This window comes from Haliotis cracherodii, unplaced genomic scaffold (genome assembly GCF_022045235.1).
Source record: "Haliotis cracherodii isolate W230 unplaced genomic scaffold, xgHalCrac1.p SCAF_10, whole genome shotgun sequence".
NCBI lineage: Eukaryota > Metazoa > Mollusca > Gastropoda > Lepetellida > Haliotidae > Haliotis > Haliotis cracherodii.
The window spans coordinates 34,379,741-34,400,442 of record NW_027266265.1 but is presented as its reverse complement, the minus strand read 5'-3'; the positions used below and the strand labels follow the sequence as shown (position 1 = coordinate 34,400,442).

Sequence of the window (20,702 nt, the reverse complement as noted above, 5' to 3'; positions counted from 1 at the left end):
TATCAGTTTTCGATAGTTAAGCTTCATTTGGGAGAATTTATCAACTTCCTCTGATATCAACATTATGCAGGATTATTCTCGACTGACAGCTGAGGTATACTGTGTGACTTCATTACTACACTTGGATTTTGTGAATAATATAAGTCGATGTAACCGTTATTATTTACCTTTCATTGAAGGACACATCGCCCACACTCCTATGGGTCCTTTGCGGGAAAACTGACCAAGAGCAACCTCCAGGAAGAACAGAGGTACAGCCACAACAATCATGAAGATCATGTGAGGAATCAGAAACGCACCTGCAGTTGTAAAATGGGAGGGGTGAGTAGAGTGCTTGTTTGTTTTGTGTTTGAATTTGCTTTGTGTTGTATTTCAGTTATAACAGGCGCGAAAACTCGAGCTGGGTATTGTTATGTGGGTGTGCGGAAGCCCCAAGCGAAGCAGGACTTGAAACACTTTAGAAAGCCACAAACAGGTATCTGGAACGTTATCCATTGAGCTTACTCCTGGATTCTAAAGAACGATAATCGGGATAAGTCCTCTACAAACCATAAAACCAATAGGAACATTCAAATATGTTAAACTGTAATATGAAACACCAATGGTTTTATAACATAACTATTCTCGTAGAGATGTCACTCATAATGGTATACCAAATACTTTCAATTTTGAATGTTACTTACAATCATTGATGCATGCCATCTATCCCCATTGCGTGGATCGATGCTCATGCTGTCAATCACTGGACTGTCTGGTCCAGACTAGATTATTTACAGACCGCCGTCATATAGCTGGAATACTGCTGAGTGCGGCGTTAAACAACAAACCAAATACAAATATTGAAATAATGTCATTGGCGTGATCGTCTTAATTTAGCTCTATGCAAACGGAAGTAGGTTGATAGCAATGTATCAAACATAATAAAATAATATACTCTTAATGTGGTTTAAGACAACGACGACGAATATTATTATTTGTTTGTATGTCCGATATTGGCTAAAACGAGACGTAGATTTCGTAACTCGTCCTGTTGTGTTAGCACATCGCACTTATAATTAATGCTTTTGTCGTACAAACGGAATGCATTCATTTAACTTGAACGCACTGGAGTGAGTGAGTGAGTTAAAATTTAACGTCACATCGGCAATATTTCAACCATATCGTAAAGAGAACATTAATAATGCTTAAATTTAGACGAATAAAAACCTGTCATCGACGGACAGTATGAAAACTAGTCTAAGACTATCAGTTTAGAAGTAAAACAATTAAAGGAATAATCTATCATTCAACAATACATTATTAAAATGGGCTATAGATCGCCAGTAACCAAAACTAAGCCAGCATACTAGGGACCATGGGGACTTACGGAACTTCTGCTACCTACATGGTACCCCAGCTGAACGCCCTGGAAAATATGCTCAGTTTATTTTGTATTCAAGTCGTCTATAACCAAGTAGCATAGCCGGGCAAAAGTTGTCACAAGATACGGTGATATAATATTGTCCATATTGAGATCCATTTGAAGATGCTAAACATTTTATGCACGAATATAAATCATTTCAAATTCAGAACTGATGCTTACTTTAATCATTACTTTCCAATCGATAAATTTTTTTTATGGTACAAATGGAAAATCAAGCATTTTTTATGTTAGTGCGCTAGTTATATTTCTAAAAAACAGAAAGAAATTTACGATTAAATAAGACAATGATGAATATATTTACACTGGATAAATATTTATATATTGGATCGAAATCTATGGCTTTTGACATGAAAATGATGGTAAATGATATTACAATAAGATGATAAATGCAAAATAAAATATAACGTTATAAGCATTTTTTACATATCATGTTCTAATGTTCAAATTCATGTTTTAATGGATGACAACATTGTTGTGTTCTTAAGTAGTTTATTAATTAATTTTACCGTAGGCATCAAATAACGAGAATGAAACTTGTGCTAACTACGTCTCTACAATGTGAGTGAGTGAGTGCATTGGGTTTAACGCCATCTTTAACATTATTCCAAAGTGTCAGCTTAATGTGAGAGGAAAGCCCGAAGTGATGCAGGTCTCAGACGTTTACCGCTTCGGTGAAACCCACGAGCACGGGTATGGTGCTGACAATCAGGGCGAACCGGGATTCGCACCCACGATCATAGGTTTCTGGCGTGCCCAAGGGACGCAACTGTGCACAGTGAATTGTGGCGCCTTAGACGACTGGGCCACCCCTGCCCCTCTGCAATGAGAGATTGCTGTTGAGTATGCATATGCAAGAATGGCCGAGCAAAGCGCCCGTTCTTGCAAAATCAGTCAAGCATAAAATATACTTATTTTATAAAGGACGACACATTCGTTGTTCAAGCAAAGGGTACATAATAAATATATTACACTTGCCGTGCTACTGTCTGAAAGAATAACATTTCCTTTTTCTATAAGAAGGCATTTTTTCAAATAGAAAAAAAACAAACAAACTGGTACTCAATAATTTACAGACCTGCTAAGTGCGGCGTTAACCAATAAGTAAACAAACACATACAAAAACAAGGCACATGTTAACCTGAAAAAAGCACGGGAACATGTGGTACAGGTCAAAATAAGAATTTGCATCTGACACCATTTCTGTCACTGAATGGTATTCTAAACATGTTTAATTGTGTTTTGATTCTAAACATGTTTGGATTATGGGCATGTTATGTGTAGGTGATGTTTACTCTGTGAGGCATTTGCTCATTTACTGTCTTTAGACCCAAAACGTGTTCAGATTGAACACAGCAAATGTACATACCGTTTAGGGTTGGAACACATTGTTAAACATATCTTGTATGTGTTTGCATTCTTAACACAATCTTACAGTGTGGTTTAAATAGTGAATTATACTATTTTAATAAGTGATATTTACTAAACTTCAGCATCCGCGTGCACTCTACCGGGAAAGATAGTAAATTCGCTGTTTACTAACCTTCTGGCCGCTTTCAGTAGAATTCACGAGGTTTTTGCTCAGTGTTTGGTATTCATTGTTACCACATGTTAACTATATATCTATTGTGAAATGATTACCTGAATCGTCGACATATAGTGAAGTGATCATCCTACTTCACAGGACAAACATTTAAACAATTAGTTGACAGCCAAATGCGATAAATTCGCGAGATATTTGTTTTCTGAACATACTGAGGTCAGTAAGTCCACAACAAGGCTATTCTTTCGATCACTTATCTCACAATGCCTTGAAGGTTATACATAAATTCCTGATTTCCATGTGTTGATGTTAGTCTATATGTGGGAGAGTGGCCATTGTTGCCATCTGACCACAATCAGTGAAACCCGGTCTTTAGTACAACGATCAACAAAGGATCAGCAAGCTTCATTATTACCATATGTTTCATCAGTTACATAAAACATCCATCATAAGATATGTTTTTACTGTAGCCATCTAGTAGAACCCGAATGTCTGTTCAATCTTAGGGGGTAGAAGTGAACGGAATTGTTGCCGTGATACTTTTCCTTTACTTTATTACAAAAACAAAAACTGTTTGAGCGTACAAAGAGGATATTTCACAAGACACATGGAGTAACCTATTTATTATGTACATTTTGTGCAGTTGTCAACCGGAAGTAATTTTGTTACAAATTTAAAACTTTGAAACGTTTATCCTCCCTACATAACAAGCATGACGTTTGTTTTAAACATATTTTATTGACGTAAATGGTCAACGGGATTGAGCAAAAGTTATCCAACTTAGGTGTCCCTTTAATTTCCCTAATATATTTGTACAGACATTGATTATACATATATAATTTCATATAAAGTTTACACTGCTTCTTCATGCTGATTGGCTGAATGGGTAGTCGCGTGATCTGATATTTGGAGTTCACACACACACACACACTTAACACAGTTTTAATTGGCTCGCGCTTTCAACTCGTACCACGTATGAGTCTCATCAGGCCATAACTGAATATCGGACAGACCGATAATTTACAGACCGCCGCCATATAGCTTGAATATTCATGAGTGCGGCGTTAATTAAATAACAAAAGAAACAAACAAATTATAATGCAAACGTATGTCGGGATAAAATCGATATGTACGTGTACACTGCTTTGCTATATATTGGTGTAACTTATCTGCCCTGCAGCTATGTTACATGTATTTAAATATGATTTAAATATGATATGACACAGTCTCTGGCCACAAATTCCAAGCACGTTTTATGTACGTATATGTGCCCTGCTTCTCTGCAGAGCCCAACGTGACTGAGACACACTGCCAACACACTATTATAAATTCTACAATGATATTAGAGAATGCTTTATTCTGATCGTATATATGTATATTTGTCCATGTTGTCTAAAGAATTATGATTTGTATTAACGATGTCAATATTAGAAGTAATCTCCATAAACTACACACCTCTCTCTATTTTAATATGAAACAATTACCAAACTGTTATTTGTTATAATCTGAAGGTATATTAATGACATTAATATCATTATCAAAGTTATATTATTAATTCTAAACTGAAGTAATCCTCTACACTTTACATTCAATAAAGAACCCTATGAATATTTCAACGCACTAACATATTTTTATATGACAGTATAATATATTGTTAAACAATGATTGTAACTGAATTACATTTATTCTGTTGAGATTCGGTAGAATTCCATTTCTTTATATTTGGACAATGCTTTGTTGTCAGGTGTTAGAGTACTATTTAATGTAAGCAGTGGTGAGGACGTTATTACATTTAGATGCTCCAATTATCTGTAAATTTCCACAAAAGCATGGATGGATGTCATATAAACATATGGAATATCATGTGATGCTCTAGTGACCCTGGACTGTGTGGAAAGTGCTGGAAGCTTGTTTGACTATATAATTTGAGCAGGGGCATGCCTGTGGGATCTGATATTTCATCTGACATTACATCAAGACCAACTTTCGTGTAAAGATCACTTTTCACCCTGGTTTTCAGCCTAGGTCTATCTCGGAAACGGTCTCCTCCCATTAGTAAGACAGTCCAGTTGTGAGACACCTTAAAACAACAAGGTCATACCTGGTTGCACATGTTAATCAGGTAATTAACCCCTATCATGAAAATGGACTTGTCTTATTATAAACAAAAGAAATGACTCAAGATGTTTGATACCCTCTTTTACTTTATTTAATTCAACATTTTAATTCATCCATCCCTTAAAATCCATTAAAATCCAGTTAAAGTCCACCTGGAATGTCTCTGGGTTGAATGGTTGGTTCAGTAGTTGTTGGATGTGGACCTTCAACTGAGCAAAGAGGCGTTGGTAAGTTGTAGTCCGACGATCAGGCATCAATGCGTAGACTAGGGGACAGGTAATGCTTCCTTTCCGTGCATGCAGTATGTAAAGCTGATTCCAAAGATCTGGGCAGGCGGAGAAAGTACCATCCATGTAGACAATGGAAGCTGACTGGAGGACTCTAAGCTGATCATCAGTTGCAAATACCAGCATCTTGTCTTCTTCACCGTCGGCAAAAAGCAGAAACTGCTCACCATCATGGGTCTCTTTCCAGGGTGCTGCAATGTCGACTTCAGCTCTGGTTTTAGGGAGTTTCGGGATGGTGTGACTGCGGTGTCTGTACATGGCGCTGCCGGCTGAGCTGAAGGAGGGAAATATAGCTGCAGCCTCCGGATCATGTCTCAAGACCTCGTCGTTGTAGAGGGCTGGCATAGGAGCGGTTGGTTCTTCTCTTGCTCTCTTTCTTAAGCTGCCAAGGAACTTGATTCTGCTGGTGTCTTCTGATGGGTGGTTGTGTACAGTGAAATTTCTAACAAAATTTCCAACTGTTGTACATTTGCCAATGCAGGTCTTAACGGCACATCGCCAATGAGTACCAGTTTGTCTTACTTTGTTCTTGTAGTGGAGATATCCCTGAAAGAGGACCTGGAGAGTACCTCTTTGACTGGTAATGAACTCAACCTGCTGCAAACCTGCCATGATTGTGCATGAAATGTTCTTACTTACTTACTTACTTACTTACTTTGGAGATTTAACGTGCGCTTTCCGACTGATGCGTATTTCGCACACGGGCCCGGCCAGGCCATTTAATGTGTTTCCGAAAGGGGCGAGGGTGGTCTGTGCAACCCAAGAGGGGGCTTTAGGGGTTGCTTATATAGAATTTGGGAATTTTGAGATTTGGAATAGATGCCGATGGGGTTGGGGAGGAGAACTAAGGGAGCTGGGTATGGTGGATGATTGTTTGTTTATGTGATATTGATTTGGTAGGTTATTATGGTTTTAGATGCGTTTTATTAGTTCCGTTTTGATTAAGAATACGCCTAAGGCCTTGAAGTTTTCTAGTTTATTTTGTGGGTTTAGTATTGCTTCTAAAGTGAGAGCCTTGTTTAGATTGAGGGTGGTTTGTAATGCGGTTCGATGTGTTAGGTAGTGTGTGCAGTGGATGAGTGCGTGTTCTGGGGTTTCTGGTTGTTTGCAGTGTGGGCAGTTACCTGTAGTGTGTTTTTTAATTTTTGTTAGGTGGTTATTTAGGTTGGTGTGTCCTGTTTGGAGTTAAGTGATTACTCTGTCGACTTTTTTTGATGGATGGAGAATTTTTGTTTGGTTAGTGGTTTGCTGAGCACTCTTTTGATTTGGCTATTTGAGTTTAGATATAGATTATGCCATTTTTTGTGATTTTTTGTTTGTTTACACTTTTAATTTCTGATTTTGAAATGTTCGTTGTTGTTGTTGCATTAGGTGTTTAAGAGGTCGCCTTCTGCCTAGGCAATTTCGGCTGACCTGTCCCTCTTTGGGACTCCTGTGTGTGAGAAGGGTTCACATATCTATTGTGATTTCGGTGTTCACATAATTTCTGTTTTTGCATTGATATGATTTCTATTTTTTTATATTGATATGATTTCATTTTTATCCTTGGCTGCTCTGTTTATATACGTTCGAGCAGCTGTCCATCTCTCAGAAATAGAGTTAGTTTGGCCTTCGCTATTGCATCTCTTGGCTTTAGGAGATCTATGACAGATAGCGGATCTAACTGCAATTTTTGTTTTAACCTAGCCCGGGCTGGGGCATGGTCTTGACATTCTAGTAACAGGTGGTCAATGGTTTCAGCCTGATTGCAAGATGAACAAACCTTGTCATAGTGCTTTTTGTGACCAAGTCTGAGGCGTGAGATAGCAGTTTCAATTTTCCTTTCATTTGAGTATGAGTTTGGCTTTTGTTGGACCTTGGGTTGCATTTTGTATAGCCATCTGCCGATCTTACTTGCGTCCCATTGGGCTTGCCATCTTTTTGCTATGGAGGCTTTGATTTTGCTTTTTATCTCTAGTTTACTAAAGGGAATAGGCTGTATATCCGCTTTGTCTAGAGCTAGCTTCGCCAGTGAGTCTGCTTTTTCATTTCCATGAATATCTATGTGAGAGGGGATCCAACACAGCTCCACCTGTTGCCCTTGGTCCGATAGTTTTGTATATTCGTATAGAATATTGTTGACTGTGTTTGGCCTGGAGTTTGAGTTTCTCCCACTGATGGCCTGAAGTGCACTTAGCGAGTCTGATAGGACGACTGCCTTTGCTTCCGGGAGTTCCGGTATGAGTTTGAGTGCATGATGAATTGCCTCCAATTCAGCCGTGAATACTGACTGACCATCAGGCAAGCGAACTGAATGTGCTTGGGGTTTGGAGCTGTGGATATGGATCCCGTAACCAGCACTGTTGTTGATAGGATTCTTGGATCCATCAGTGTATATATGGGCCCAGCTGTCCCAGGTAGTTTGAATTTTAGTGATAGCTACTGATCGTAGTAGGGTTGGGTTTTCTCTTTTAGTGACTTCTGATGTTAAAGCAATGTCAACTTTGGGAGTTTGTAAAGTCCAGGGAGGGTGTAACCCTTTGTAGTGACTTTCTGGAGGCTGAATGTCATCGCAATTGTGACTTCGAATGAGTTCACGTACTAATATCCCAGATGGCTTTAGTGAGGGATTTTTTCGAGCTAGGGCTTCATCTCGAGCGTTTTTGTCTTGCCATATCTTTTTAACCAAAGGGTTTGATGTTCGTCCCCAGAACGATAATATTGCCTGCTCTCTTCTTAGTTTCAATGGGAGTTCTCCCGTTTCTACTTGTAGTGCTTCTAGTGAGGTGCCTGTCGCTGCGCCTGTGGCCAGCATTAGGGCTTTGTATTGTATTCTGTCTAGGCGCCTCAAGACAGTATTTGATGCTGAGTGAAAAGCCTCACAACCATAGTCAATTTTTGATCTGATAAGAGCTTTGTAGAGGTCCAGCTGAGTGTCCCTCGATGTGCCTGAAATTGCCCGTAATACGTTCAGGTCTTTTTGACATCTGTTTTCCACATATTCTATATGCTTGCGCCAAGTGAGGTGTTGATCAAGGATAACTCCAAGAAATATTGCAGATTTTTCGAATTTGATAGGTTTGCCTTTTATGGAGACACGGGGTATCATAGCATCTTTCCCCCGGCGTTTGAATAGAACTCCAACCGTTTTTTCACTTGAAAGGGTGAATCCCCATTTATTGCACCATTGATCTACTCCGTCCAGGGCTGACTGGAGTTTTTTTCTGATTTGTGAGATATCTCTGTACTTTACCCATATTGCTCCGTCATCAGCGAACTTAGAAGTTTGGGTAGGAGAGTTGACATGGTCAAAAAGATCATTGATCATGATATTAAACAGGGTTGGGCTTATGATGCTGCCTTGTGGCGTGCCATTGTCCAGTGCCATAGGATCCGATCGATTGTTCCCTAGTTTAACTGATAGCGACCTGTCTTGCAGGAAGCTGTCTATGAAGTTTGCCATGTTCCCTTCAACTCCATTTTGTGATAGTTTTGAGAGGAGTCCGTCATGCCATACCATATCGAAGGCTTTGCTGAAGTCCAGAAATACTGCGGCTAGATATTGTCTGTTTAATTGGGCTTTTTTTATTTCATTTTCCAGTCTTAGAATATGATCTAGACACGAGTGTCCCTTCCTGAAGCCACTTTGGTCAGGTTTTATGTGATTGCCAATTTCAAGATGATGCATGAGCCTTTTTGTAACCATGGCTTCCATGGCTTTGCACATGTTTGAGGTGAGTGAGATCGGTCGATAAGAGTTTGGTAGGGCTTCTTCTTTCCCTTGCTTTAGCAGCTGGATAACCGCAGCATGTTTCCATGCTTTTGGGACTTCTCCTTTGGACCATATCGTGTTATACAACTCAGTGAGTAAGCCTTTGGTTTGATCAGGTAGGTTTTTCAATATCTCGTAACTGGTTGTGTCAAGACCAGGTGCTGTGCCTTTTCTATGTTGTATCGCATCATCAAACTCTGTCACAGTAAATGGTATATTGTATACCAGATGCTTGCTTTGCGGCCGTTTTGAGATCTTAGGCATAAGCATTTTTTCCTGTTTGAATTCTTCGCTGCAATTTGTGTTGCTGCTGACAGATGAGAAGTGCTCAGCTAGAATGTTGGCCTTTTCTTTGACTGTATGGGCGTTGGCTAACTTGGGAATTTTTGTGGGTTTCCGCTTACCCCTGATTGTCTATGAGTTGTCTTACTTTCGTCCTGGCTGCTCGGACTTGGGCAAAGGCTGATTTATCCCTTTTTGACCTATTTAGGGCTTTCTTTCTCACTCTCCTAGCTTTTGCTATTTCCCTGTTCCACCATGGTACCGGCGTTTTGCCAGTTTTGTGGTCTTTTTTCGGAATTGATTTTTCAGCTGCGGCAATAACTGCTGAGGTGAGATTTTGGCAAAAAAGATCAGGATCATCCGAGGCAATTTCTGAGGACTTGAATGATATACATTCCTTCCTGAATTTAGGCCAGTCAGCCTTTGCATAGTCCCATGTGGGCTGAGGATCGGGCTGTTCCTCTAATTGTGGTGGGCTACCTATGTAGGTGAGTATAGGAAGGTGATCGCTTCACCAAGTGTCGTCATGGACTTGCCATTGGCAATGTGAGGCGAGGTGTTTGGTGGCAATTGTGAGATCAATTGAACTCCACGTGTTGTGGACTTGGTCATAACGTGTGTGACTGCCGTTGTTCAGAGTTATGAGATTGTCGTCCTCAACCCATTTCTCTACCATTTTGCCGTATTTGCATGAATCATTCCTGTCTTCCCAAAGAGGGCTGTGGGCATTAAAGTCACCAAGGATTATCCCATTTTTGCCTACTATTTGAGCTAGTCTTGTTAGCTCTTCCATGTTCGTTTCATGGGTAACCCTGTGATATATGTTAGCTATGCGTAATTCGTTGCCATTTGCCAGTTTTAGGGAGATTACTTGGGTTTCAAGGTTTCCTACGTTTGCTTCAATATTCTTGGAGGTACAGCTGTCGTGGACAAGGGTGATTAGTCCTCCTCCCTTGTTGCCAGGCATAAGTCTTTTTCTGTCTTTTCTATATTGGGTGTACCCAGGTAGTGTGAATTTGGCTTTTTCACTGAGTTTAGTCTCCTGTATTAGAATGACATGAGGCTTGATCACCTTTTTTTTGACGAGTGCAGTCAGTTACTCACTTACTTATATTGGAGATTTAACGTGCGCTTTCCGACTTCAAGCGTATGTCGCACACGGGCCCGGCCAGGCCATTTAATGTGTTTCCAAAAAGGGGAAAAGTGAGTTTGTGCAACCCAGGAGGGGGCTTTAGGGGTTACTTATATAGTAATTTTGAAATTTTGAGATTTGGAAAGAATGCCAAGAGTGGGTGGGGGACGAACTAAGGGAGCTGTGTGTGTTGGGTGATTATCAAATAAGGTAGTTTTGGTTTTAATATTTTATTTGGGGTTTAAATGCGACTAATTAGTCCTGTTTTTATTAGGTATATGCCTAAGGCTTTGAATTTTTCTAATTTATTTTGTGGATTTAGGATTGATTCTAGTGTAAGTCCGGTTTTTAGATTTAGGGTGGTCTGTAGTGTTGTTCGGTGAGTTTGGTAGTGTGTGCAGTGAATGAGTACGTGTTCTGGTGTTTCTTGTTGTTTGCAATGTGGGCAGTTTCCTGTTGTGTGTAGTTTAGCTATTTTACGGTGATTATTTAGTTTGGTGTGGCCTGTTTGTAGTTTGGTAATTATTCTGTCGATTTTTTTGGATGGGTGTAGTATTTTGGGTTTATTTAGGTTTTTTTTGAGTACTTTCCTGATTTGGCTATTTGAGTTTTGGTATATATTTTGCCATTTTTTGTTAATTTTTTGTTTAGTGACACTTTTGATTTCTGATTTTGAGCTGGGTAAGTTTAAGCTTATTTCTGGGAGTTTAAGGGATAATTTTGCTGCTTTATCTGCCTTTTCATTTCCAAAGATTCCTACGTGGGCGGGGATCCAAATGAACTCTATTTGTTTACCTACCTTAGTTAAGTTGTTTGAGCTATTGAGTACTTGATTTATTAGTTTGGGGCGGTTTTTAGTGTTTTTATTTTTGAGGGCTTGTAGTCCACTGAGGGAGTCGGTTAGGATGAGGATTTTATGGTGATTTCTAGATTGCTGATTGTGTAGTGCTGAGGCCATGCCCATTAGTTCGGCCGTGAATATGGATTGGTTGTTTGGGAGTCGGTAAGATTGTGTGTCTTTGGTTGGTTGTGCGATGTGGACTCCGAAACCTGTGTGTTTTGAGATCGGATCTGAGGATCCGTCTGTGTATATGTGACACCAATTTGGCCAATTTTCATGTATGTATGCTTGTGTGGTGGTTTTAGCGATGTTAGGATCGGTCTGTTTATTTAGTGTATTGGCTAGTGTTGTGTCTATTTTGGGTATTTTAAGTTTTGGAGTGAAGATATTGGATGATTTATTGTTTTGTTTAAGATTATTTATTTTGTGTTCGTTTAGGTAATTGGTTATTCTTTGGGAAATTGGAGTAAGTAGTGGATGTTTCCGGGCTAGGGCTTGGTTTCTAGGGCTAATATTTTGTTTTATTAAGTTTTCGATTAGTGGGTTTGATTGGGACGCGGCCCAGAAGTTTAGGGTAAGTTGTTCCCTACGTAGTTTAAGTGGCATTTCTCCTGTTAAGGCCTGGAGTGAGGTGGAAGAGGTGCCATGTTGAGTTCGTGTGATTAGTTTTAGGGCCTGATACTGGATTGAGTCTAGTTTTTTAATGAGAGAGTTGTTTAAGGTGTCGTAAATGGCACTGCCATAGTCTAGTTTGGACCTAATTAGTGATATATAGAGTGAGAGGAGGGTGTTTTTAGAGGCCCCCCAGTTGGAGCCGGTTAGGCATCTTAACGTGTTTAGGTCTTTGCTGCATCTGGTTACAAGGTTTTTAATGTGAGCATCCCAGGTGAGATGTTCATCGAAGATTAATCCTAAGAATTTGGTTTGTTTTTGGAATTTGATTGGTTTGTTGTTTAGTTGGAGGTTTAGGGTGGCGGGTTGCATATTTTTGTGTTTAAATACTATTCCTGTGGTTTTTTCTGAGTTTAGGGAGAAGCCCCATTTGTCAGCCCATTTTTGTATTTTATTTAGAGATTTTTGTAGTAAGTTTGGGGCCATTTTAATGCTTTTAGTGCGGATCCAGAGGGCTCCATCATCCGCGAATTTTGATGTGTTTACTTTGGGGGATAGTCCCTCGAATAGATCGTTAATCATAATATTGAAGAGTGTTGGGCTTAGGATGCTGCCCTGGGGAGTGCCATTTTCTAGGGGACATTGGTCCGATAGCGTTTGGTCTATGCCCACGGTGATTTTGCGGTTTGTTAGGAAACTTTGGATGTAGTTAATTATTTGACCTTTAAGTCCTATTTTTTGTAGTTTTTGTATTAGCCCGTTATGCCAAACCATGTCGAATGCTTTGGAGAAGTCTAGAAAGATGCCTGTAGTATATTGTTTGTTAAGTTGGCCTGTTTTAATGTCCTGCTCTAGTCGGGCGAGGTTATCTAAGGTTGAGCGTCCAGGAGTGAAACCGCTTTGGTCTGGATTTATTATGTTGTTTTGTTCTAAGTAGTGTTGTAACCTGTTTTTGGCCATTGATTCCATTACTTTGCATAAGTTAGAAGTTAGGGAGATTGGTCTGTATGAATTAGCCTGGTCAGCTGGTTTATTGGGTCTGGGGATTGGTATGACCAGGGCTTGTTTCCAAGGTGATGGGACCTGTCCGTTTAGATATATGAGGTTATAGAGTTTCAGAAGAGTTCGGAGTAGTTTGGGTGGTAGTTGTTTAATTATCTGGTATGAAGTAAGGTCTAAGCCTGGGGCTGTGCCCTTTTTCCTATTTTGTAGGACGTGGAGTAGTTCTTCCATTGTGAAATGGAGATTAATTTCTAGGTTATTATCTTTTGGCTCTTTGGTAAATTTGGTTTCTGCTTTTAGTTGTTCCTGGAATTTTTGGTTGAAGTTGCTATTGCTACTGACGGTCGAGAAGTGATTTGCTAGGTTATTAGCTTTTTCAGTGGGGTTTGTTGAATTGTTTACGTTGGGAGTTTTTTTATGACGTTTAATGCCCCTAGTGGCGTGGATTTTGCGCCAAACTGTTCTGGCGTCAGTATGATGGTTAATTTCTTCGCAAATTTTTTTCCAGTCTCTTGTTTTAGCTGTTTTAACTAAGCTTTTGTACTTTGTGATTTAGTTCATGTGCTATCTTTAGGTGTTTGAAGTCACGTTTGGCTTTATTGAATGCGGATTTGCGTTTACGCCTAGTTTGTTCTATCTCCTCGTTCCACCAAGGAACCGAGGGTTTGCCTATGCTGGTTGTTTTGAAAGGAATGGAGTTTTTAGCTGCGTTTATTATATAGTCAGTGAGGTTTTTACAGTAGATTTCGGGGTCGTTACTTTCTAGGTCAGCTAAGTTAGCCTGGTTGCAAATGTCCTGAAATTTGTCCCAGTCGGCTTTGTTGTAGTGGAATTTAGGTTCCTGGTTTGGGGCTGGTGATGGGATGTTTACGTCTCCTATAGTTATATTTATGGGGAAGTGGTCACTACCTAGTGGTACCCCGTGTACTTCCCATTGAATACTTTGGGCTAAATCTGGGGTGCATATGGTTAAGTCGATAGCCGACATTTTGTGGTGTATTTTGTCGTATCTAGTAGGTTGGTTGTTATTTAGTAGTATTAGGTCATTTTGTTCTATCCATTCTGAGATGAGTTTTCCGTGTTTATCTATTTTATCTTCTATACCCCAGGTAGGGTGGTGGGCATTAAAGTCTCCTAGGAAGATTGTAGATTTATTGCCTATTTGGAGGAGGGTGTTTAAATCCTCAGGTTTGACCTGTTTTTCTACCCAGTGGTATATATTTATGATATTAATTTTTTGGTTGTTATTTGTTTTTTGGATACCGTTTGCTTCTAGGTTCGGTGTGTTTATTTTTAGTTCTTTGCAGTCAGTTCATTGCCGTGGCTCTTGAGGCCATTTGCGTTCCACTGTAGTAAAACTTACTTACTTACTTACGTTTGGAGATTTAACGTGCGCTTTCCGACTGGAGCGTATTTCGCACACGGGCCCGGTCGGGCCATTTAGCGTGGTTTTGAAGGGAAAATAAAGGTGTTGCAACCAGAGGGGGGTTTTAGTGGTTGCTTATATAAGTTTTGGAGATTTTGAAATTTGGAATGCATGCCTAGGGGTGTGGTAGTGTACTAAGGGAGTGTGTTGGTGTGTGTTTGTTTGTTTATGTGGTGTGGTTGAGTGTTTTTAGATGCGGATAATTAGATTGGTTTTAGTTAAGTATACGCCTAGTGCTTTAAATTTTTCTATATTGTTATGTGGATTTAGGATTGATTCTAGGGTTATGGCTTTATCTAGTTTTAGATTTGTTTGGAGTGTTGCTCGGTGGGTTTGGTAGTGCGTGCAGTGTAAGAGTGCATGTTCTATTGTTTCCAGGTGTGGGCAGTGTGGGCATTTTCCGGTTGCGTGTTTTTTTATTTTTAGGAGTTGACTGTTTAGTTTAGTGTGACCTGTTTGGAGTTTGGTGATTATTCTATCAATTTTCTTGGATGGATGGAGGATTTTAGGTTTGGTTAGAGTTTTTTTGAGGATTTTGATTATCTGTGTGTTTGTTTTTAGGTATGTCTTATGCCATTTTTGGGTGATTTTACGTTTGTTAATGCTTTTGATCTCTGCTTTAGATATTGGTAGATTAAGGCTTATTTCAGGAATTTTGAGGGATTTTTTGGCGGCTTGATCGGCGTTTTCGTTTCCATATATTCCTACGTGGGCTGGGATCCAGATAAATGCTATTTGTTTGCCTGCCTCTGTTAAGTTATTTGCGCTTTTGAGTATTTGGTTAATGAGTTTAGGGCGGTTTTTGGTGTTTTTATTTTGGAGGGCCTGTAGTCCACTTAGTGAGTCTGTGAGTATTAGGATTTTTTTATGTTTTTTAGCATGTTGGTTATGGAGGGCGGATGCTATGCCCATTAACTCTGCAGTGAAGATGGATTGGTTGTTTGGGAGTCGATAAGATTGAGTGTTCCTATTTGGTTGTGCTATGTGGACTCCGAAACCAGTGCGATTTGTGATCGGATCGGAAGATCCGTCTGTGTAGATGTGGCACCAATTTGGCCAGTTTTCGTGTATGTAAGCTAGTGTGGTGGATTTAGCTATGTTTGGATCGGTTTGTTTGTTTATTGAGTTTGCCAGAGATGTGTCTACTTTGGGGATTTTTAGTTTTGGGGTAAATATATTTGATGGTTTGCAGTTTTGTTGGAGGTTATCTATTTGGTTTTCGTTTAGGTAGTTGAAAATTCGTTGAGATATTGGAGTAAGTAAAGGGTGCTTCCTAGTTAGAGCCTGGTTACGAGGGCGGATATTTTCGTTTATGAGGTTTTGGATGAGAGGGTTTGATTGGGACGAGGCCCAGAAATTAAGGGTTAAGTGTTGCCTACGTAGGTTTAGTGGCATTTCTCCTGTTAAGGCCTGAAGTGAAGTGAGAGAGGTGCCATGTTGGGAACGTGTGACTATTTTAAGAGCTTGGTATTGGATTGAGTCTAGTTTTTTGGTTAGGTTATTGCTAAGCGTATCATAGATCGCACATCCGTAATCTAATTTAGACCTAATTAGTGATGTGTAGAGAGAGAGTAGAGTATCTTTGGAGGCCCCCCAGTTGGAGCCGGTGAGGCATCTTAGTGCGTTTAGATCTTTGCTGCATTTAGTTGTTAAGTTTTTAACGTGGGTCTCCCATGTTAGGTGTTGATCGAAGATTAGCCCTAGGAATTTGGTTTGTTTTTGGAACTTAATTGGTTTATTGTTTAATTTAAGATTTGGGGTGGTGTGTTTCATTTTTCGGTGTTTGAAGACTATTCCTGTAGTTTTTTCGGAGTTTAGGGAGAAGCCCCACTTGTCTGCCCATTGCTGTATTTTATTTAGGGATTTTTGGAGTAGATTTTGGGAAGTTGACATACTTTTTGTGCGGATCCAGAGGGCTCCGTCATCTGCGAATTTGGATGTTTTAATTTTAGGGGATAGGCCCTCGAAGAGGTCATTGATCATTATGTTAAAGAGTGTTGGGCTAAGAATGCTGCCCTGGGGAGTGCCGTTTTCTAGGGGACACTGGTCCGATAGAACCTGGTCTATACCCACTGTGATTTTTCGGTTATTTAGGAAGTCCTGAAGTCCTTAACGATTTGTCCTTTTAGTCCTATTTCTTTAAGTTTTTGAATTAGCCCGTTGTGCCAAACCATGTCGAATGCTTTTGAGAAGTCCAAGAAGATGCCTGTAGTATATTGTTTGTTGAGTTGTCCTGTTTTGATCTCCTGTTCTAACCGGGCGAGATTGTCTAGAGTTGAGCGGCCAGGAGTGAACCCGCTTTGGTCTGTATTTATGGTGTTGTTTAGAGTTAGGTAGTGTTGTAATCTATTTTTGGTCATAGATTCCATTACTTTACATAAGTTTGAGGTCAGAGATATTGGCCTGTAAGAGTTAGCTTGGTTTGTAGGTTTGTCGGGTTTAGGGATAGGGATAACTAGAGCCTGTTTCCAAGAGGTTGGTACCTGGCCGTTTAGGTAGATTAGATTATAGAGTTTGAGTAGTGACTGTAGTAGCTTGGGAGGGAGTTTTTTGATTATTTGGTAGGATGTTAGGTCTAGTCCTGGGGCTGTTCCCTTTTTCCTGTTTTGGAGTACATAGTTTAGTTCTTCTATTGTGAAGGGTTGGTTTATTTCTAGGTTATCGTTTAATTCTTTGGTAGGTTTGGATTCTGTTTTGAGTTTTGTTTGGAATTTATCACTGAAGTTTTTGTTACTGCTGATGGTCGAAAAGTGTTTAGCTAGGTTATTTGCTTTTTCGCTGGGGTTGGTTGAGTTATTTATATTAGGAGTTTTTTTGTGTCTTTTTAGGCCTCTAATGGCATGAATTTTGCGCCAGACCGTCCTGGCATCTGTGCGGTTATTTAATCCCTCGCAAAAATTTTTCCAGTCCCTGGTTTTGGCTATTTTGACTAGGTTTTGGACCTCATGGTTTAGTTTGTGGGCTATAGGTATGTAGTTATGGTCGCGTTTGGCTTTATTGAAGGCTTTTTTTACGTTTTTGTCTGGTTTGTTCTATTTCCTCGTTCCACCAGGGTACTGAGGGTTTGCCTGATTTGTTTGCTTTTCTAAAGGGTATTGAATTTTTAGCTGAGGTGATTATGTATTCTGTTAGGTTTTTGCAGAAGGTTTCTGGGTCATTATGTTCTATCTCGTTTAGATTGGCTTGTTTGCAGATATTTTGGAATTTATCCCAGTTAGCCTGGTTATAGTTAAATTTGGGTTCTGAGTTTTCGGGTTTGTCGGGGACGTTGGTATTTCCTATGGTTATGTTTAATGGGAAGTGGTCACTTCCTAGTGGGGCGTCGTGAACTTCCCATTGAGTGCTTTGGGCTAAGTGTGAGGTGCATATACTTAGGTCGATAGCCGACATGTCTCTATTGCTTTTATCATATCTGGTTGGTTGGTTATTGTTAAGTAATACGAAGTCGTTGGCCTCTATCCATTCAGAGATTATTTTACCGTGATTATCTATTTTTTCCCCCGTGCCCCAGGAGGGGTGGTGGGCATTAAAGTCTCCTAGGAAAATTGTTGACTTTTTGCCTATTTGTTGAAGTATGTTTAGATCCTCTGCTTGGATTTTTTGTTGATGCCAGTGGTAGATATTTATGATGTTTATTTTTGTTGTTGTTTAGGGTGATTTGAAAGCAAGTCCATGATAATTTATAGATGAGCGCTTATTGAGTTTTAGGGCCTACCCTATTTAGGAACTTACTTACTTACTTACTTACTTTGGAGATTTAACGTGCGCTTTCCGACTGACGCGTATTTCGCACACGGGCCCGGCCAGGCCATTTAATGTGTTTCCGAAAGGGGCGAGGGTGGTCTGTGCAATCCAAGAGGGGGCTTTAGGGGTTGCTTATATAGAATTTGGGAATTTTGAGATTTGGAATAGATGCCGATGGGGTTGGGGAGGAGAACTAAGGGAGCTGGGTATGGTGGATGATTGTTTGTTTTTGTGATTTTGATTTGGTAGGTTATTATGGTTTTAGATGCGTTTTATTAGTTCCGTTTTTATTAAGAATACGCCTAAGGCCTTGAAGTTTTCTAGTTTATTTTGTGGGTTTAGTATTGCTTCTAGAGTGAGAGCCTTGTTTAGATTGAGGATGGTTTGTAATGCGGTTCGATGTGTTAGGTAGTGTGTGCAGTGGATGAGTGCGTGTTCTGGGGTTTCTGGTTGTTTGCAGTGTGGGCAGTTACCTGTAGTGTGTTTTTTAAATTTTTTTAGGTGGTTATTTAGGTTGGTGTGTCCTGTTTGGAGTTTAGTGATTACTCTGTCGATTTTTTTTGATGGATGGAGAATTTTTTGTTTGGTTAGTGGTTTGCTGAGCACTCTTTTGATTTGGCTATTTGAGTTTAGATATAGATTATGCCATTTTTTGTGATTTTTTGTTTGTTTACACTTTTAATTTCTGATTTTGAGATGGGTAAGTTTAAGCTTATTTCTGGGATTTTGAGGGATAGTTTAGCTGCTTTATCGGCGTTTTCATTACCGTATATTCCTACGTGGGCGGGTATCCACAAGAAGGTTATTTGTTTGCCTGCTTTTGTTAGGTCGTTGGAGCTTTTAAGTATTTGATTTATTAATTTAGGTCGTTTTTGGTATTTTTGTTTTGGAGGGCTTGCAGTCCACTTAGGGAGTCAGTAAGTATTAGGATTTTTTTGTGGTTTTTGGATTCTTGATTATGGAGGGCTGAGGCCATGCCCATTAGTTCTGCCGTGAATATTGATTGGTTATTTGGGAGTCGGAAGGATTGTGTGGTTTTAGTTGGTTGTGTGGTATGGACTCCGAAACCCGTGTGTTTGGAGGTCGGATCTGAGGATCCGTCCGTGTAAATGTGACACCAATTTGGCCAATTTTTGTGTATGTATGCTAGTGTGGTAGTTTTAGCTATGTTTGGGTCGGTTTGTTTATTTATTTGGCTAGCTAGTGTTGTGTCTATTTTGGGTATTTTAAGTTTAGGGTGTTCACAGACTAGGGGGGATTTATATGTGTAATAAGTAAGTTTTATCAAAACATGCATCTCAACTTTTTTAGTAAGCTCCTACTAGCTCCTAACTAAGTTATTTCCTGAGAATAATCAAACAGAATTACTGGCCTACTCTTATTGATTAATCCGCTAATCATGGGCTGTGACCATTGTTAAGTGGGTAGACTGGCTGTGTTAGCTAATTAATCCCACCTACTCCACTGTCTTACAATGGGTGTCTCACTAATGGGATGTCTCACTAATGGGATGTAACCTCGGAAACTTGACCACTGTTGCGACCAGGTGATTATTAATCTTGTCATAGTAATTTCCCCTGCTCTCACATTTTACACTGCCATTGAATATTGTACTACCACTGTATAGTGCACTGCCATATCAATTGCTGTGCAGTGAATTTTATTGATTTGTTAACCTAGTTAATTGTTTGATAAAATTGTTGATGGTAAAATTCATTTAATACCGATTTCTGGGTTAACATATTGTTTCAAATTGGAAATCGACACGTAACAATATCGTCATCAATATTGTGCAACATATCCAAGCAACAGTGAAGTACATCCAAGCACATTTCCATTCAATTCATGTTGCTCTTTCGTGTTTCCTGAAAGATAAGGTTAAACTTTCCTGCTTTTGATTTCATAGAAGTTATATCAACAGTTGAAGTTAAGTTTGTGAAGAGAGCAAATGATATCATTCAATCCAACTTCTAGCAGCTAATACTAGATCGTGGAATTCTAAGTCACCAGTCTTGTTGTTTTCGTTTGCTGATTCGCTTTTTAAGTTCTAATTCAGGTCCACACACATTAACTTCATGACACATTTTAGGCCAGTTGTCTTTATGTGGTGACTAATTTCATGCTTTACTGTATTGATAAGGAATTTTAATGAAGAATCAACCGCATGAGTGAATAAAGGGAATTATGAGCATATACTTGATAGTATATTCATGAAACTTTTATTTATTGTTATAGTATCCCCAAAGTAAACATGATTATCCTGATATATTAAGATGAAACATACAGTAAACTACGGATATAACGAAGTTACTTTTTTGTCCCGACTATTTGCTGTAGTTATGCTGTATATATGCATATAACGAACCACGGCTACAACGAACTAAAATGAGTGGTCCCTTTGAGTTCGTTATAACCGTAGATTACTGTCACTGAATTATAGTTCCCGTTTTACATATCAAAGTTTGCCAAATCGTTAAAACATGTTCAGAGCCACAGTAAGGCCTTTTATTCTCCACATGCTAGGCTAAATATTGTGATAACCGG

The 20,702-nt window shown here is 39.5% G+C and overlaps 1 protein-coding gene across 1 annotated transcript in view; it reads right to left on the bottom strand.

Annotated features, from left to right (window-relative positions):
* Positions 1–20,702, bottom strand: part of LOC139453737 (sodium- and chloride-dependent betaine transporter-like) — a 73,806-nt gene that overhangs the window by 7,336 nt on the left and 45,768 nt on the right. The window contains exon 3 of the mRNA XM_071235205.1: positions 168–299. Coding sequence (XP_071091306.1) covers positions 168–299 — 132 coding nt within the window. The remainder of the gene's footprint in view (positions 1–167; positions 300–20,702) is intronic.